The sequence below is a fragment of the Dryobates pubescens genome, chromosome 10 (assembly GCF_014839835.1).
Source record: "Dryobates pubescens isolate bDryPub1 chromosome 10, bDryPub1.pri, whole genome shotgun sequence".
Lineage (NCBI taxonomy): Eukaryota > Metazoa > Chordata > Aves > Piciformes > Picidae > Dryobates > Dryobates pubescens.
In genome coordinates, this window is record NC_071621.1 from 14869213 (window position 1) to 14886092 (window position 16880).

General features: G+C 48.2%; 1 protein-coding gene across 1 annotated transcript in view; it reads right to left on the reverse strand.

Moving 5' to 3' along the window:
• Positions 1 to 1956: 1956 nt before the first annotated feature.
• Positions 1957 to 16880, reverse strand: part of UVRAG (UV radiation resistance associated) — a 176622-nt gene continuing 161698 nt past the window's right edge. The window contains exon 15 of the mRNA XM_009902903.2: positions 1957 to 3461. Coding sequence (XP_009901205.2) covers positions 2774 to 3461 — 688 coding nt within the window. The 3' untranslated portion in view covers positions 1957 to 2773. The remainder of the gene's footprint in view (positions 3462 to 16880) is intronic.

Here is a 16880-nt window from a genome sequence, read left to right on the forward strand (position 1 = left end):
GCATAGGGACAATTCAAGGCCAACTCAAGACCCACCCAGAGAAAGCCCTTCAGAGGAGCTTTGTGCAGGACTCAACCACTGCGCTCGACACGGGAACGACCACAGGGCTCAAAGAGGGACAAGCAAGAGCAGGGAGGAGAACTGGACTTCATTTGGTTGGACACAACCTGAGAAAATGTGCAACTAAGGACAGAAAGAAAAGAAACCAAATCCATCCAAAGTCCTGCTGATGCTGTAAGGAACCTAACTGGACATGGTGCTTACTTGCACCGAGACGCTGCGTGTCCGCCTAGGCGACATGGCCACTTCACCACTACTCTTTGGGTTGCTTTGAAATGTCACCACCACACACAAGCTTTCTGTTAAGGAGCACATGAGAGTGCCTACAAACAGGCCTTGTGTTGCTTGGAGCCTGCCAGCTCTCATCCCTCAACTTCACCTCAAATCATATTGCTGTCAGAAGATGGCATAGGGTGACTGCTCTTACGGCCACCTCAGGAAGCAGTGCTGAGCTTTGGGGTGTTCATTTCCCCATCTCCACACCAAAGCACAGTGAGAATGACTTCAGAAGATAGTGCTGAGCTTTGGGGGGTTCAGTTCTCCACACCAAAACAGAGTGAGAACTTCCTACCTAACTCTTCTCAAAGAGGATGGATGTGCATCAAGATGCTGCTGCACCTGAACATAGGACAGCTTCACTTCTGGCCAGAAGTGCTGAGCTTTGGGGTGTTCTCCATCTCCACACCAAAGCACAGTGAGAACTTCCTACCTAACTCTTCTCAAAGAGGACAGATCCACATCAAGATGCTGCTGCACTTAAACATAGGACAACCTCTCTTCCGGCCAGCAGTGCTGAGCTTTTTGGGGGTTCATTGTTCCATCTCTACACCGAAGCACAGTGAGAATGATTCCATGAAGTGCTGAGCTTTGGGGTGTTCATTTCTTGCTCTCCACACCCAAGCACAGTGAGAATGACTTCATGAAGAAGTGCTGAGCTCCCTACACACCCAAGCAGAGTGAGAACCTCCTACCTAACTCTTTCCAAAGATGATGCAGCACTGGAAGTTTTTCATGAGGTTGGAACAGAGGGAGAAGACAGTGGTGAAGGTATCCACCCGGAATCACACTGAACACCTTACAGCACTGAGGTCCCTACTTCTGAGTACTTCCACCTAGCACATCATATTGGGACAGACCTCAGCCAATGAATCCCTGTAGAAATGCTGGATCAAACAGCTCCATCACAGACACAACCCTTAGAAGCTAACAGAAGAAATGTGACTATAACTTTAATACAATCATTAAGGTGTTACCCAGGGAAATGCAGACTCTAGAACAGTGCTATGATGTACAGTGGTTCTCACACACACACCTGGTTTGGACAACAGATAGGTGAAGATTATACACACCCATGTTTGAAAGAGTTAAATTTAGGCTAGCCTGAGGGGATGAAGTTAGGAGAGACTAAGTCATTGGTTCAAAAGAAAGCACAGACCAGGGAAGGGTTAAAAAAAAAAAAGGAAAGGAAAAAAAGTCAGGTCTGATGAAGTGGTTTTTTATTCTGCTATAGGTTGGAGAGCTCACAGCTGAGCCCTGGTTCTTGGGTACACAAGAGAAAGCAAGAGCGATGAAATCCCAACTGGAATGAACACCAGGAGTCACAAATGGCTTTCCCAGGAGTGCAGCTGGACATGTGTGCCAGTGGTCACCTTCCTAAGAGCAACCCACACCTCCAGTTGCCCCCCCTGGAAGTTTCTTTCCTCAAAGCCCAGATGGTTAAGAGGATGTTGATGTAAAGACTAAAGTGCCTCCTTGCTGCAGAGGGTGCAGCGAACCCACACATTCACCTAATTCCAAAGTGTTGACTGCATTTTCAGTCTGGGGTTTCTGGAAGCCACCTGTGAAGTGCCTCACAGCAGCAAAGCTGTCTCTGTGGACGCCTCAGAGGGCGGTGAGCTGCACCTCAGAGCATTTGTTAGGTCTCTGCTGCTGAGGTCTGCACCTAACTGAGGTGGGGACTGGCTGGGCTGAGATTTTGAGATGAAACCTTAGGGAGGATTTAGCCCTCAAGGCTTCTATGGTGGAAGCAGTGAGTGTGGAAGAAAGGAGGGGAAGAAAAACCATGGCATTTCTGATTAATCTGGTGCAAGGAAAGTGCAGATATCTCACAGGTGCTCATTCTCTGGCAAGTTTACACCCAGCAGTGCCACCAGAACTTTGAAGGTTACGGAGCACAGGCAAGAGAAAGCTGTCAAACGATGACTGAATCCTGGCATTTCTGTAACACTGATTCCACTGCTCAAGGAAACACATGGGAGAAGGCAAAGAGCTCTTGCCACAAACGGCCATTTATGCTACTTTTCAATTAACTTTTCAATGTCTCCCTTCTGACAAGAATTAAAAATCAATTTCACTCGAAATAAGAATTAAGAAACGAACAACTATTCAGAGAAGGGCCTGATCAGCACTCAAAGCTGTTGCCAGGAAAGCCTTTAGAAATGGATTCCAACGCCTAAAATGAAAACATTTCCACCAGGTTACAAATCCCAGACTTGAGAGGAGCTGGAAGCAGCATCCAGATTTACCTGGGCTGTGACTGCGTGATCGTGCTCGAGTCCGTTCGTCTAAGACCGTAGGGAATAAGCTTTAGCTTTTCTTTCTTTATTTATTCTGTTTTATAATTAATATAAAGAATAAGTGCAATTTTCTCTCTCTCTCTATCCCAGACCACTGATTTCACCTCAATGGCTGCTACCAAATCCCTGTTGCCAGCTCACTTGTCCGAGCTCTTGCGCGCCCTGCGGAAGCTGGACATGTTCTCATTCAGTGCATAGATCCTCCGAGAGAACTCCTCAAACTCCCCTAGGACTTGTTCATCACACTCCACCGCCACAGCGTGCTCCACTGGGATGGAGTTAAAGTCTTCCAGCTGATCTCCTGTGCTGAACCCCGTGGCTTCCATCCCCATGATCTCCTCCGCTTGCTCCACGGTGCAGCAGAGGACGGGAGCCGGGGAGGGACGAAACTCACAGGGCTGCTCGGCACTGGCGGTGCCAGAGCACTCACCATTTATTGCACTGCTGTGTCCGAGGAAAGGCTCCTGCTGGTCTTGGGTATTGTTCAGGCTCCTGTTTTCTCCATTTAAACTGCTGGACAAGTTCTCACCTTTCTTGGTATTTCCTTTTGAGGAGTCCATGGAGGTATCCAAGGAGGAAGATATGGAGGCAGGTTTTTTCTGGAGCTCTCCTACCCGGGCGGTGATGGCGAGGGGCTGTGTGAAAGCAGAGTTGTAGCTGGGAGGAGGAGTTTTGTGCTGCAGTCTTTCATTTCCTGTGCTGGCTCGTTTCCGGAGTCCTTTATCTGGAGAAGGAAGCCCACTGGAAAAGCCAAGATCCGATCTGCCAAAGCTGGAGCTCTGTCTCTTTGGAACGGGGATCGCGTTGGATGTGTGGTGTCGATCACTGCAAGAGGAGGAAAGGATAAATCACAGCTGTCAGGCAGGCTCTCAGAGCAGGACAGATGTTCAACCAAAGGCTGGAGCAATTATTTTATCACAACTCCAGGCTGCCTTTGGCCAACTACTTGTCTCCTAAAAGTGCTAAACCCCCAAATGTGTTTAATGCTCTGTGAGCTACAGAAGACAGCCCAGAGGAGAGCTTTGACCGCAGAGCGCTAAGATAGGGTAGGAACATTTACAAAGCTCGATGGTTTGAGGAGTCAATCACCCAAGAAACCACCACATCATGTTAATTTGGACTGTTAACACCGTTTTATAGGCTGCACTTTATGAATGATTACCCTTGACCATATCTTTATGCATTTATGGCCTGCACTGGGCCACCAGAAACCCTTGAAATGTGAGTCCTAATGGCTGACTCCTCGATGAGCAAACTTCTTCCAGCAGTGAACTCTCCTCACAGCTGCACAAAGGAGAATAAACAAACCTCAACTCACTTTGCTCGTTAGTTGCAGAGAGATATTTTCCCTGTGACCTAGTAGTCCAGGTGATTCTGGGCTGGAGCACCTCTCCTATGGGGACAGACTGAGAGAGCTGGGGTTGTTCAGTCTGGAGAAGAGAAGGCTCCGAGGAGACCTTGTTGTGGCCTTCCAGTATCTGAAGTGGGTTACAAGAAAGCTGGGGACCGAATTTTTGTATGTGGGTAGTGACTGGACTAGGGGGCATGGAGCGAAACTGGAAGTGGGGAGATTCAGATTGGATGTTAGGAAGTTCTTCCCCATGAGGGTGGTGAGAGCCTGGCACAGGTTGCCCAGGGAGGTGGTGGAAGCCTCATCCCTGGAGGTTTTAAAGGCCAGCCTGGATGTGGCTCTGAGCAACCTGCTGTAGTGTGAGGTGTCCCTGCCCATGGCAGGGGAGCTGGAGCTGGATGATCCTTGAGGTCCCTTCCAACCCTGACAATTCTATGATCCTTCTCTGGCAGAGGTGTTGGACTAGACGATCATGGGAGTTCCTTTCCAACCCCTAACATTCTGTGCTTTTTGCCAGATCTTCTGCTTTTCTGTGCCCATCATTCCAGAACATTATTTGTTGGACAAACATCAATCTCAGCTTCCTCAGGAACAAGAACTAATCAAGCTTAATTTTCAAGTTTGATTTGAAAGTTTAATATCATCCCACAGACCACTTCCACCATCTCAGGTTCTAGGATTTGGAACCTCATCTTGGTGTCATCTGGGATGGGTTATGTGAATTTTCCTTTGGTGGCTTAATCCTTCTCCAAACATAATCACTACTCTGCATGCAGATTGCACGTTGGACATTAGCAAGTGGGTCACTTTCCTGCCAAATTGAAACCAAAATCAAAAAAATATGGCTAGTGCTGACCTGCTGGATCTGTAACTCCAAGATTCAACTGCTGCCACTACGAGCCTCCATCCCTAACTCCATTTAAAAGAAACTGAAGGGACTAAGACATGTCTCTCAGGAAGAAAGGCTGAGGGACTTGGGGCTTCTCTAGACAAAAAAGCCCCAAGTCCCTCAGCCTTTCTTCATGAGAATCTTCTCAATGCTGATCAATAATTCAAGGGTAGGCATCAGGAGGATCATAGAATCACAGAACATTTGAAGCTGGAAGGGACCTCGAGAGGTCATCGAGTCCAACCCCCCTGCCAGAGCAGCATCACCCAGGGCAGTCTGCACAGGAAGGCATCCAGGTGGCTTTGGAAAGTCTCCAGAGAAGGAGACTCCACAACCTCTCTGGGCAGCCTGCTCCAGGGCTCTGGCACCCTCACTTGAAAGTCGTTTCTCCTCCTGTTGAGCTAAAACCTTCTATGTTCAAGTTTGTAACTCCTTGGCTTTTTACTGTGCAGCATCCAAAAGAGCTTGGCCCCCTCCACTTGACACCCACCCCTCAGAGACTGAGAGACCTTGACCAGATCCCCTCTCAGCCTTCTCTTCTCCACACTAAACAGCCCCAGGGCTCTCAGTCTCTCTTCACAGGGCAGATGCTCAAGTCCCCTAAGCATCCTCCTGGCTCTCCCTGGGACTCTCTCCAGCAGGTCTCTGTCTCTCTTGAACTGGGGAGACCAAAACTAGACACAGGATTGCAGCTGTGGTCTCAGCAGGGCAGAGTAGAGGGAGAGAAGAACCTCCCTGGCCCTGCTGGCCATATTTTTCTTGCTGCAGCCCAGGATGCCATTGGCTCTCTTGGCCACAATGGCACATTGCTGTCCCCTGCAGAACTTGCTGTCCACCAGGACTCTAAGGTCTTTCTCCATGGATGGGGCCAGTCTTTTCCTAGTGGTGCCTAGTGACAGGATAAGGGGTAATGGGCACAATCTTGAACACAGGAAGTTCTACCCAAAAATGAAGAGGAACTTCTTTACTTTGAGGGAGGTAGAGCCCTGGAGCAGGCTGCTCAAAGAGGTGGTGGAGTCTCCATCTCCAGAGTCATTGAAAACCCATCTAGATGCTGATCTCTGTAACCTACTCTAGGTGATCCTGCTCTGTCAGGGGAGTTTGGACTAGGTGATCTTCAGCAGTCCCTATCATTCTGTGACCAGTGATTCAAGTGGGACCTGTATTGCAGGGGGATGTTAGGGAAATGTTCTTCCCTATAAGGGTGGTGAGTGACTGGCACAGGTTGCTCAGGGAGGTGGTGGAAGCATCATCCCTGGAGGTTTTTAAGGCCAGGCTGGATGTGGCTCTGAGCAACCTGATGTAGTGTGAGGTGTCCTTGGCCATGGCAGGGGGGTTGGAACTGGATGATCCCTGAGGTCCCTTCCAACCCTAACAATTCTATGATTCTATGATCTTGGAATCACAGTTAGGAGCAGTCCCTAGCATGGATCTTTTTCCACATTGTTTTCACATTATTATTGCTCCACTTTGTAAACAGGATAAAGTCAGACTGCAAAATGTGCCAAAGTGGTGCTGAGGGACAGGGTTTTAGTGGTGCCCTGGCAGTGTTGGGTTAATGGTTGGACTTGATGAACTTAATAAGCCTCCTCCAATCAAAATGATGCTATGGTTTCATGAAGTCCCCCTGTGAACGATAAGCACCCCCAGGGGAAGGCAGCATGAAGTACCACTGCTCTTTAATTTCCTTTCCCATCTTACCTCCTCCCAGGCTGCCCCTTAATACAATGTGCAGAGCTTCCTTCTCTTCCATAAAAAGAACCTTTAAATTCCCTCAAGGAAAAGTTACTTTCCAGCATCTACAGTTTGTAGACAACAAAGAGATTTGTGCCACACATGCAGCTGGGCAGCAAATGCATCAACTTTCTGCTCAGATTTCAGCTGCTGTTTTGGACCTTGTCAATGCAAACTCAGTGTGGCATTTGCAGCTTTGTCTGCAAAGGTCCAGAGGATTCCTAACACAGGTAAGGAAACAGAAAGCAGCGTGTGCCATGGATGCCAGTGAGAGCTGCACATCACAAATGGTGTGGCCAGGAGGACCTGGGAGGTGTTTGTCCCTCTCCACTGGGCACTGGTGAGGCTGCATCTTGAATCCTGGGTTCAGTTTTAGAATAGAATAGAATAGAATAGACCAGGTTGGAAGAGACCTTTGAGATCATCGCGTCCAACCCATCAACCAATCCAACACCACCTAAACAACTAACCCATGGCACCAAGCACCCCACCAAGTCTCCTCCTGAACACCTCCAATGATGGTGACTCCACCACCTCCCCAGGCAGCCCATTCCAATGGGCAATCACTCTCTCTGTATAGAACATTTTTCTAACCTCCAGCCTAACCCTCCCCTGGCGCAGCCTGAGACTGTGTCCTCTTGTTCTGGTGCTGGCTGCCTGGGAGAAGAGACCAACCTCTGCCTGTCTACAACCTCCCTTCAGGTAATTCTAGAGAGCAATAAGGTCACCCCTGAGCCTCCTCTTCTCCAGGCTAAGCAACCCCAGCTCCCTCAGCCTCTCCTCACAGGGCTGTGTTCCAAACCCCTCACCAACTTTGTTGCCCTTCTCTGGACACGTTCCAGCAAGTCAACCTCCTTCCTAAACTGAGGGGCCCAGAACTGGACACAGGACTCAAGGTGTGGCCTACCCAGTGCAGTGTACAGGGGCAGAATGACCTCCCTGCTCCTGCTGGCCACACTTTTGGGCCCCTTCTCTCCAAGTAAGGACACTGAGGCGCTGGAGCAGGTCCAGAGAATGGCAACAAAGTTGGTGAGGGTCTGGAGAACAGGGCTGGTGAGGAGCAGCTCAGGGAACTGGGGTTGTTCAGCCAGGGGTAGAGGAGGATGAGGAGAGACCTTCTGGCTCTCTACAACTACCTTAAAGGGTGTTGTAACGAAGTGGAACTTGGTCTCTTCTCCCAATAAAGAAGCAATAGAACATAAAGAAATAGGCTCAGGTTACACCAGAGGAGGCTTAGGATGGACATGAGGGAAAGTTTCTTCTCCCAAAGTGTTGCCAAGCCCTGGACCAGCCTGCCCAGGGAAACGGCAGAGTCCCCATCCCAGGAGAGGTTTAAAAGGCTTGCAGATGTGGTGCTAAGGGACATGGCTTAGTGGTGACCTTGGTAGTGCTGTGTTAATGGTTGGACTTTATCACCTCAAAGCTTTCTTCCAACTGGAACTATTCTACCTAGCAAACCATTTACTTCAAAAATTACACAATATGACAAACACAGGAAGCTGAGATGCAAAACCTGTGACCTTCCACAATGTGCACTACAGACATAGCAGGCATGGTCTGTTTTCCCCTCCCCTTCCTCCAGCTTAGCTCTTTTTGCCTGGATTCAGAAAGCCAATGATACTCAGAATATTCAGGGGTTGGATACTGTGATACTGATACTGTGGGTGAGATGACCTTTAAAGGTCATTTCCAACCCCAAACTTTCTATGATTCTCTTAATTGATTAGATTTGCTTTATCTTAAATCTTAGCTAAGAAACCTTTTCCCATTTCGTAGTTAAGGAAACCTTTCCCCATTTCCTCTAGGTTGGCTCCATCTCCCTGAGGAGTGAGCACAGGAAATAAACCAAAGCTCTGTGTTTGCAGCTGAAACAGAAAAATGCAGCAAAAAAACCCCAACCAAACCCAACCCAACCCAACCCAACCCAACCCAACCCAACCCAACCCAACCCAACCCAACCCAACCCAACCCAACCAATGTTTTGCTCTGCATTGAGTAGAAAACTTTACAATGAAATGCTAAGTTGTAGGAATTTACCCAAATTCCAAGTTGTGGATATATTCACCAAGCCAGGTATCATTCCAGGCACTTCTCTGGAGCCCAGGGCACATCATCCTGCGTTTATGTGAACTAATTACTCCTGGACAAGTGGTAGCTGATTACTGCAGACCCTTGTCCAAGTTATAAGACACTTTGCAGTTAAGTAGATGGTGCTTTCCAGTGCAAGATTCACAGACTGCATCAGGCTGGAAAGGATCCTCAAAGGTCATCTTGCCCAACCCCCCTGCAGTCAGCAGGGACACTGCCAACTACAGCAGGTTGCCTTAGGATACATCAAGTCTGATCTTACATGTCTCCATGGATGGGGCCTCAACCACATCTTTGGGCAGCCTATTCCAGTGTCTCACCACTTTCATCATGAAGAACTTCCTCTTAATGTCCAACCTAAATCTGCCCTGCTCCAGTTTCAAACCATTGTCCCTCATCCTATCACTTTAGGCCCTTCTGAACAGTCCCTTCCCAGCCTTCCTGTAGGTCCCCTTTGGATGTTGAAATGCAGGTCTAAGGTCTACCCAGAGCCTTCTCTTCTCCAGGATGAACAACCACCATTCTCCCAACCTGTCCTCACAGGAGAGGTGTTCCAGCCCTCTGATCATCTTTGTGGCCTTCTCTGGACCTGCTCTAGCAGGTCCATGTCTCCCTTCTGTTGAGGGCTCCAGAGCTGGACACAGTCCTCAAGGTGAAGTCTCATCAGAGCAGAGCAGAGTGGCAGAATCACCTCTCTCAGTCTGCTGGCCTTGCTGCTTTTGATGCAGCCCAGGGTTTAGGCCAAGATACCTCCTTTCCCATTCCAGACACAGAGATGAATTATCTCCCTTGCACTTGAAAGCATGTAGCATGGTGATGTACATGTCCTATCAAAAAGATGCTACAAGATCCCACCTGGAGGCACAGAAACAAGGACAAGCAGTGGCCACATGCTGGGTACCAATTAGAACACAGGAGGTTTTTCTTGAACTTAAGAAGAAACTTCTTTACTTTCAGGGTGGAGCACTGGGCCAGGCTGCCCAGAGAGGTGGTGGAGTTTCCTTCTCTGGAGACTTTTAAAACCCACCTGGCCATGTTCCTGTGCAACCTGATCTACACAAGCCTTCTTTAGCAGGGAGGTTGGGCTTTATATCTCCAGAGGTTCTTTCTAACCTCTACTATTCTATGATTCTACGAACTGGGCAGGAAAGGCCTCCTTTCTCCCCTCTCCCTTACAAAAACTGAGCCCAAAGCACAGCAGCAAGACTGGTCCCTGCCTAAGAAAAGCCTAAGCCTGCCAGGAATCTCGAGGAGCACGAAGTGGAGCCTCTAGGCAGGAGAGCTACAAGCTTTGTATTACCAAAGCTTGGATATGTGCACTGTGGCCATCCATACCTTTGTGGCTCTAAATGCAGGAGGCTCAAAAGAGAGAGAGGCAAAAAGGAGAGAGATGAGTTCTGTGCTCAGTCAAGAATTTTATGTTGGGAAGCAAAAAAACCCACAACTGTTGAAGTTTGTTTTGCTTTGCTTCTACTCTACTGTCAATTCAGGATCCAAAGGGCTCCTCCGCTATGGAGACAGACTGAAAGAGTTGGGGCTGTTCAGTTTGGAGAAGAGAAGGCTCCCAGGAGACCTTCTTGTGGCCTTCCAGTATCTGAAGGGGACTACAGGAAATCTGGGGAGGGACTTTTGAGGGTGTTGGGTAGTGATAGGACTAGAGGGTATGGATCCAAACTAGAGGAGGGGAGATTTGGAATAGACATTAGGAAGAAGTTCTTCCCCATGAGGGTGGTGAGAGACTGGAAGAGGTTGCCCAGGGACGTGGTGGAAGCCTCATCCCTGGAGGTTTTGAAGGCCAGGCTGGATGTGGCTCTGGGCAAACTGATGTAGTGTGAGGTGTCCCTGCCCACAGCAGAGGAGTTGGAACTGGATGGTCCTTGAAGTCCCTTCCAACCCTTTGGAAGCTGTGAAAGCTTCCAAACTGGCAAACCCCAGATTAGCTTCAGACCAGTTTAGGCACTTTTCTAGGCAGCAGAAGACACAGCCAGCATCAGAAGAAATTTAAGTGTCTGAGTAAACCAACATGAAAGCTGTGGGGTGTCTAATTAGCTGGAGAGAAGCAGCTTTACCAACTCTTCTGGGTGGCACAGAAACTGAAGGTCCTCCTAAAATGCAATCTGCTCAAGTTCTTTTTGTAAAAATCGAGGTCTTGGAGGCAAATGGGTGAGAAATTAATTAGTTTGCAGGACCAGGACAGTTTTTCAAGAGCTTGTTATGACAAGGCTACTCAAGCCAACACGTTATGTATGCCTGAACAATACCTCTTTAGTACAGCAGCCAAAACAAATCTTCCCTTCCTTAGCAAGCTGAAGTGGCAGAATGATCTATACTAAGTGATCTAACAGCCTGAACATAGCAGCAATACAAAGCTAATCTCCCTCCACTCCAAAATAACTTCCCAGCTAATAGAGTAGATCAGGGCTGCCCCAGAAGGCAGCAAAGCAGCAATGATCTTCATTTATCATGCAAGCGCTCAAACTAATGAATCAGAACAAAAAGCACTTGCAGCCAGGCTCCTTCAACTGCAGGCAGTGAAAGGGAGTTTAAGACTGAAAGAAAAAAAAGAAGAAATGAAAAATCAGGTTTTAAACTGCTTGAGACATGTGGGCAGTGTCCTGGGCTGCAGCAAACGAAGTGTGGCCAGCAGGTCAAAAGAAGGGATTCTGGCCCCGTGCTCTGCTGAGATACCACTTGGAGTGCTGGGGCCAGCTCCGGAGTCCTCAGCACAGCAGAGGCATGGACCTTGCAGCAGGGTCAGAGGAGGGACACAAAAATGATCAGAGGGCTGGATGCCCTCTGCTGTGAGCCAGCCTGGGAGAGCTGGGGTTGTTCAGCCTGGAGAAGAGGAGACCTCCTTGTGTCCTTTCAGTACTTAAAGGGGCCTAGAAGAAATCTGGAGACAGACTTTTTAGCAGGGCCTGTGGGGACAGGACAAAGGGTGATGGCTGCAAACTAAAAGGGAGATTCAGACTAGAGAGAAGAAGGAAATATTTTACACTGAAGGTGGTGAAACACTGGTCTGGATTGCTCAGAGAGGTGGGAGATGCCCCATCCCTGGACCCACTCCAGGTCAGCAGTGGACGTGCACTGGGGGACCTTTAAAGATCCCTTCCAAACCAAAGCATTCTCTATGATTTCTGAAACCATCTACTGCTGCCAAAAATTGTGGATAGGATGGGATTAGCTTAATAAATATGACCTGGGGCTGTTTAGTCTGGAGAAAAGCAGCCTGAGGAGAGGATCTTCTCAATGCTGATCAATAGCTAAATGGGGCCAGAGTCTTTCCAGCGGTCCCCAGCGACAAGACGGGAGGCAACAGGCACAAACTGGAACCCAGGAGGTTTCATTTGAACTTAAGGAAAATGTATTTACTTTGAGGTTGACAGAGCCCTGACCCAGGCTGCCCAGAAAGGTTGTGGAGTCTCCTTCTCTGGAGAGATTCCAAAGCCACCTAGACATTGCGATTCTGGGCAAGCTGCTGTGGGTGACCCAGCTTTAGCAGGTGGGTTGAGTAAATGATGCCCAAAGGTCACTTCCAACCTCCATCATTCTGTGATTCTGTACAGGAGCACACAGAGATCCTGTCAGGAAGCAGGATTTTTATATCGGGAGAAGAGAGGGAGAGGAGAGAGAGAGGGAGAGGAGAGGGAGAGGGGAGGGAAAGGAGAGTGATCTCAGATTTACTGGACATGCTAGATAAGAGAATTGAACCACCACCTATCTCCACATTTTGATTACATCCAACTCTCAAAAGCCAGTTCACAACAGGCCAACTTCAGCTGTGAGTTCTCCTGGCAGCCAATCCACAATGAAGCTGTTTTGTCCCCCAAATCTTTGTTTTCATTAGTTAATAACTAGTCTGTTTGGGCACTGTTACAGATCTAAAGCAGAAGACACAGGCTCTATGTTGTAAAGACGTGAGACAGAGCAGCTGAAGCAGGACACAAACATTTCTAACCTTCTTTTCCTAGTCAAGAGGCTCTGGCTGCAATTTGTTTGCAGCCCTGATGAAAAGAAAGAGCCTCTTCAGTCAGCTCCACTTGTGATTATTTAATCTGCCTGCAAGGGGCTGGGAGAAACTGTAAAGCAGTCTGAGAGACAGAATACAATTCACGGCCTCAAATATGTATCTTTTCCTCCCCACAAAATGTTTCCTCTGAGGGACATTATTGGATCACAGCTGGTCAAAATACTAAATCTTGATTGTCTGGCCCAAAGCCAAACCCCACAGCTACAGCTCTTTGGTATGAGAATACTTGAGGAGAAAAAAACCCCAACAAAACCAACATCAAACCAGTAACAAGTAAAGAAAAAACCAACACCCCCCCCCACCCCCCAAAACCAAACCCTTAAACACCATTTGATTTTCCTTCTCTTTCTTTTGGTTGCAGACTATGAGCTCATGGCAGCAAGAACGTTTAAATGGAGGTGTTTAAGTTGGTTTACAGCCATCTGAACTGTTTGAAGCTCCAAGTGCAGCCCTGAGCCAATCTCATGTCAAGTGTGCTAAAAAGCAATAATCGTTTCTCACCTTCCCCGAGATTAGTGCTTCACGAACCCACCGTAGCCACGGGGCTGCCGAGGGGAGGCTGCCAGCCTCAGCTTGAGGTGAAACTGTGCCTTATGGCAGCTAAGTTCTGACACATGCTCTAAAGAAAGAAATTCAGCTTCATAAACTGAGCTCCCAAGCTTTTCTGAACTCCAACCGTACAACCGCTGAGGATGGAAGAGGCCTTGGACCTCTCACCGAGAGGCTGCAATCCTACCACTGAACCACGTCCCCCGGCACCACATCCATGTGGCTTTTAAATACCTCCGAGGATGGTGACTCCACCGACAGCCTGTTCCAGTGCCTGCCTGACACCCACAGAATCACAGAAACATTCAGGTTGGAAAAGGCCCTCAGGATCACCAAGTCCAACCTAGAACCTTACTCTACAAGGGTCAGCCCTAAACCATAGCCCCAAGCACCGCATCCAAACCACCTTGAAACACATCCAGGGACGGTGACTTAACCACCTCCCTGGGCAGTACATTCCAGTGCCTGACCACTCTTGCTGGGAAAAAAATTTTCCCCATGTCCAACCCTTTCTGTAAAGAAAGTTTTTCTAATATCCAACCTGAACCTCCCTCAGCACAAGGTGAGGCTGTTTCCTCTTTTCCTGTCACTTGTTGCATGTGAGAAGAGACCAAGCCCCACCTCATTCCAGCCTCTCTGCAGGTAGTTGCAGAGGGTGATGAGGTGTCCTCTCAGCCTCCTCTTCTGAAGACTAAACAATCCCAGTTCCCTCAGATGTTACCTTTTAAGTTCCTATTGTATCTAGCAGTGCATGAACCAAGACATACCTTGGATAAAACAACTGTAGCCTTGGCACCTTGACACAGGTGTTTCTGAGTAAAGCTTTCAAATACACACTCAGAAAGACATCTCCCTGGCTACAGATATGACCTTCTAAAGGAGCATCTCATGTTTGCCAGCATTAGTTAAGCTTATTGTCTGCTCTATTCACTAGGGAAAAAAATAATCTCACTCATTTTGGGCCCCTCAGTTCAAGAAGGACCTCAGGGAACTGCTTGAAAGAGTCCAGCACAGAGTCACAAAGATGCTGAAGGCAGTGGAACATCTCCCTGGTGAGGACAGGCTGAGGGAGCTGGGGCCTGGAGCAGAGGAGCCTGAGGGGTGACCTCCTTCATGATAAAGATGTGCAGGGCAGTGTGGGTAGGACAGAGCCAGGCTCTACTCAGTGATATCCAGTGACAGGACAAGGGGCAATGGGGGCAAGTTGGAGCAGGGGAGGTTCCAGGTGAACATAAGGGAAAACTTTTTCCCTGTGTGGGTGACAAAACACTGGAAGAGGCTGCCCAGAGAGGTTGTGGAGTCTCCTCTGGAAACATTCAAAACTCCTATGCATTCCTATGTGACCTGCCTTGCTCTGGCAGGAGGGGTGGACCGGATGATCTTTTGAGGTCCCTTCTAATCCCTAACAATCTGTGATTCAGGTCTGCAGTGTGTACTTTAGTCTTCCTTAATGAACACAGATTCTATCCCTCAAAGTTTAGAGTAAATAAAGGGAATGAGAACAAAACTAGAAACGGGTAGATTGAGATTGGATGTTAGGAGGAAGTTCTTCCCTGTGAGGGTGGTGAGACACTGGAAGAGGCTGCCCAGGGAGGTGGTGGAAGCCTCATGCCTGGAGGTTTTGAAGGCCAGGCTGGATGTGGCTCTGAGCAACCTGCTGTAGTATGAGGTGTTCCTGCTCATAGCATGGGGGATGGAACTGGCTGATCCTTGAGGTCCCTTCCAACCCTGACAGTTCTCTGATTCTATGAAGCTGAAGAATGAGGAAAGCAAATTAAAGAGTCTCTTGATGTAAGACAACCATGACCTAAAGGGCTTGGCTTGGGAAAGAGAAATCTGAACACGCAGAAAGGAATCAAACAACTTCCAAAATGTACAGGCTACAAGAAAGTGAAAGTAAAGGTTGGACCAGATGATCCTTGGGGTTCCTTCCAACCGGGCATTCTGTGAAGCAGAGATTTGATCTCAAAAGCTGAAATAAACTGCAGTCAAAAAGAACTGAAGAACCAAAAGAACCAAACCGGCACAGGGCCCTTTTGCATCAGCAAAAGCTGATCTTCCAAATGAGACTACAGGGCTGAAAAACTGGAAACAGAATTATTCCCATAAGGAAACAGAAGAGATTGGGGGGACACACACACACCCATGAGTGAGACAGTTTAAATCAATGACAACTTTGGCTCCTCATCTCTCACCTTAAGAGTCAACACTCAAATTTGATATCAGAACAGCAACAACAACAGAGAAGCTTTTGCAGTTCTGTAGCGCTCCAGGAAACAAAGATCTGTTTTGATTTTGTCTTGATTTTGTCTACATACAGTACAAATAATATGTTGCAGCAGGGGGGTCGGTGGGGGAAGAAAAGTAAACACAGCAGAATATAGGTGCCAGGAGAGATATGAAGAGGGAAGCAGAGCTTGCAGACCTGCAGGCTTGCTGCCATAAATCAGGCAGGTTGGGATGTGAAAACGTTTATCCATCATGCAAGTGTCACGCCTGAGAAACCAAAACAACACAAATCTCACCAGGCAGAGGGAACCCAGCAGCAACCAAATGAAAGCTTGACGCAAAGGCACTGGACTCTGCAGACCTTCAGCAGGGCCAAGGGATGCCCCAGAGCTCCAGGCAGAACAAGGGAGTTTGTGAAAGGTTCACAAGATGAGACTTTAAAGCCAAATTTGCTTTGATAGAAGTAGGTGGGCTCTTGACAAAGTGGGAGCTTTTGTTCGTCTTTGAATCTGAAGGGGTGGAAATAAAACACTATTCTGTGCTCAAATTCAAACTGATGCTTATCAGAGAAAGAGGGTAAGCCTGACAAACAAATAATGTATTTCAGTTACATCTAGGGGACTCAGTTCCATTCCAGACTGCAGAGAAATGGAGATGTCTCTGGAACAAACACAGAGTCAAAAGCAAAAAGTGAGGATGATTCATAGGCTAGGAGTTAAAACCAGTCCTGTGCAAAGAGAAACTGAGTAGAAGCACAGAATGGTCTGGGTTGGAAGGGACCTCCAAAGGTCATCTATTCCAAGCCCACAGCAGTAAGCAGGAGCATCCTCAACTAGATCAGGTTGCCCAGAGCCCTGCTGAGCCCGACTTTGAGTATCCCCAGGGATGGGGCCTCAACCACCTCCCTGGGCAACCTCTTCCAGTGTTCCATCACCCTCATGGTAAGGAACTTGTTCCTCACATCCAATCTAAATCTGCTCTTGTCTAGTTTGAAGCCATTGCCTCTCATCCTATCACTGCAGGCCTTTGCAAACTGTCTCTCTCCATCCTTCTTGTAGCCCCCTTCAGGCACTGGCAGGCTGCTATTAGGTTTCCCTGGAGCCTTCTCTTCTCCAGGCTGAACACTGCCATCTCCCTCAGTCTGTCCTCATAGCAGAGGGGTTCCAGTGCCCTGATCGTTTTCATGGCCCTCAAGTAAGCTGTGGATGTCCCATCTTTGGAAGTGTTCAAGGCCAGGTTGGATGGAGCTGATCTAGTGGAAGATGCTCCTGCTCATGAGAAGTTTGTTATTCACCAGTGTGAACACCCAGTTTCAGCGGTAGGAAAGGAAACTGAAGAGCAGCAAAACCAGAACCAGACAAACCAGACAGATCA